Raw genomic sequence first — 813 nt, 5'->3', positions numbered from 1 at the left:
GCCAAGAGATAAAAGATGTAATCCATTAAATAAAATATACGCCATCACTGACCTTTTCCTTCTTTTTCTTCCCTTCTTTGTTCTTTCCACGCCCTGAGTTTAAAATCGCTGCGAATGTTTTCATTTTGGTACCTCGTTCCCGTGGCGGAAGAATCATTTTCGATGGTATATGCTGGATAAAAACATTATTCAGTTTTATAATAAATCTTTTTAAATGATGTTATGAAGTGAACAAAAAAAAATTACTTCAATGATATGTAATGAATTAAATGTAAATGTACGTAAAGTTGCTAGGTACTGCATTAATTCAAGAATTACCTTTGTTCTTTTAGCTGACATCACTAGTGCTCTCGCCCGAGTCATAAGCGGAGTTTTACCAGGCTTGAACTCGAGACGTCCAAGAACGTCTGGTTTCAGGTGCAAATGAGAAGTTCTGCTTGAATTCTCGTCGTCCATGTTTTCTGTATTATCTTTAGCTTCATCGTTACCATTGGGTGAATAGTGTTTCTTACGGTGTACAAATGGTTTTCGTTTCTTCCGTCGTTTGCCAGGTTTCTTTGGACCAAATTCTAAATTGCTCTGCCTTCCAGGTGGTCTACCAAGTTTTACAACTTTTTTCTTCTTTCCATAATAATATGCTGCAATGACAACAGGATGGAGTATTACAGACATTTATGTTTACTAATTGGATCATCATTTACCTCAAATTGTATTTTAGTCCTTTAAATATGTATTGTCCCTTGAAAATGACAAAAAAATCATAAAAAGATACTTTGAATTTAACTTACTTCTTTTGCAGTAACATAGAAATTA

General features: G+C 34.3%; 1 protein-coding gene across 1 annotated transcript; it reads right to left on the bottom strand.

The window, feature by feature from the left end:
• Window positions 1-52: 52 nt before the first annotated feature.
• On the bottom strand, window positions 53-672 carry LOC117110366 (scm-like with four MBT domains protein 1; the record flags this gene model as incomplete). Its single annotated transcript, XM_033253064.1, has 2 exons — window positions 319-672; window positions 53-172 (listed from the first exon to the last, which is right to left on the bottom strand). Coding segments are annotated over exons 1-2 (474 nt in total), but the record flags the coding sequence as incomplete, so codon positions are not given.
• Between the last annotated feature and the right edge of the window lie 141 nt (window positions 673-813).

The sequence above is a fragment of the Anneissia japonica genome, unplaced genomic scaffold (assembly GCF_011630105.1).
Source record: "Anneissia japonica isolate Jap-2015-1 unplaced genomic scaffold, ASM1163010v1 scaffold278656_len813_cov186, whole genome shotgun sequence".
In the NCBI taxonomy this organism is placed as follows: domain Eukaryota; kingdom Metazoa; phylum Echinodermata; class Crinoidea; order Comatulida; family Comatulidae; genus Anneissia; species Anneissia japonica.
Note: the sequence above shows the minus strand (reverse complement) of the source record. Positions and strands in the feature narration are given on the sequence as shown.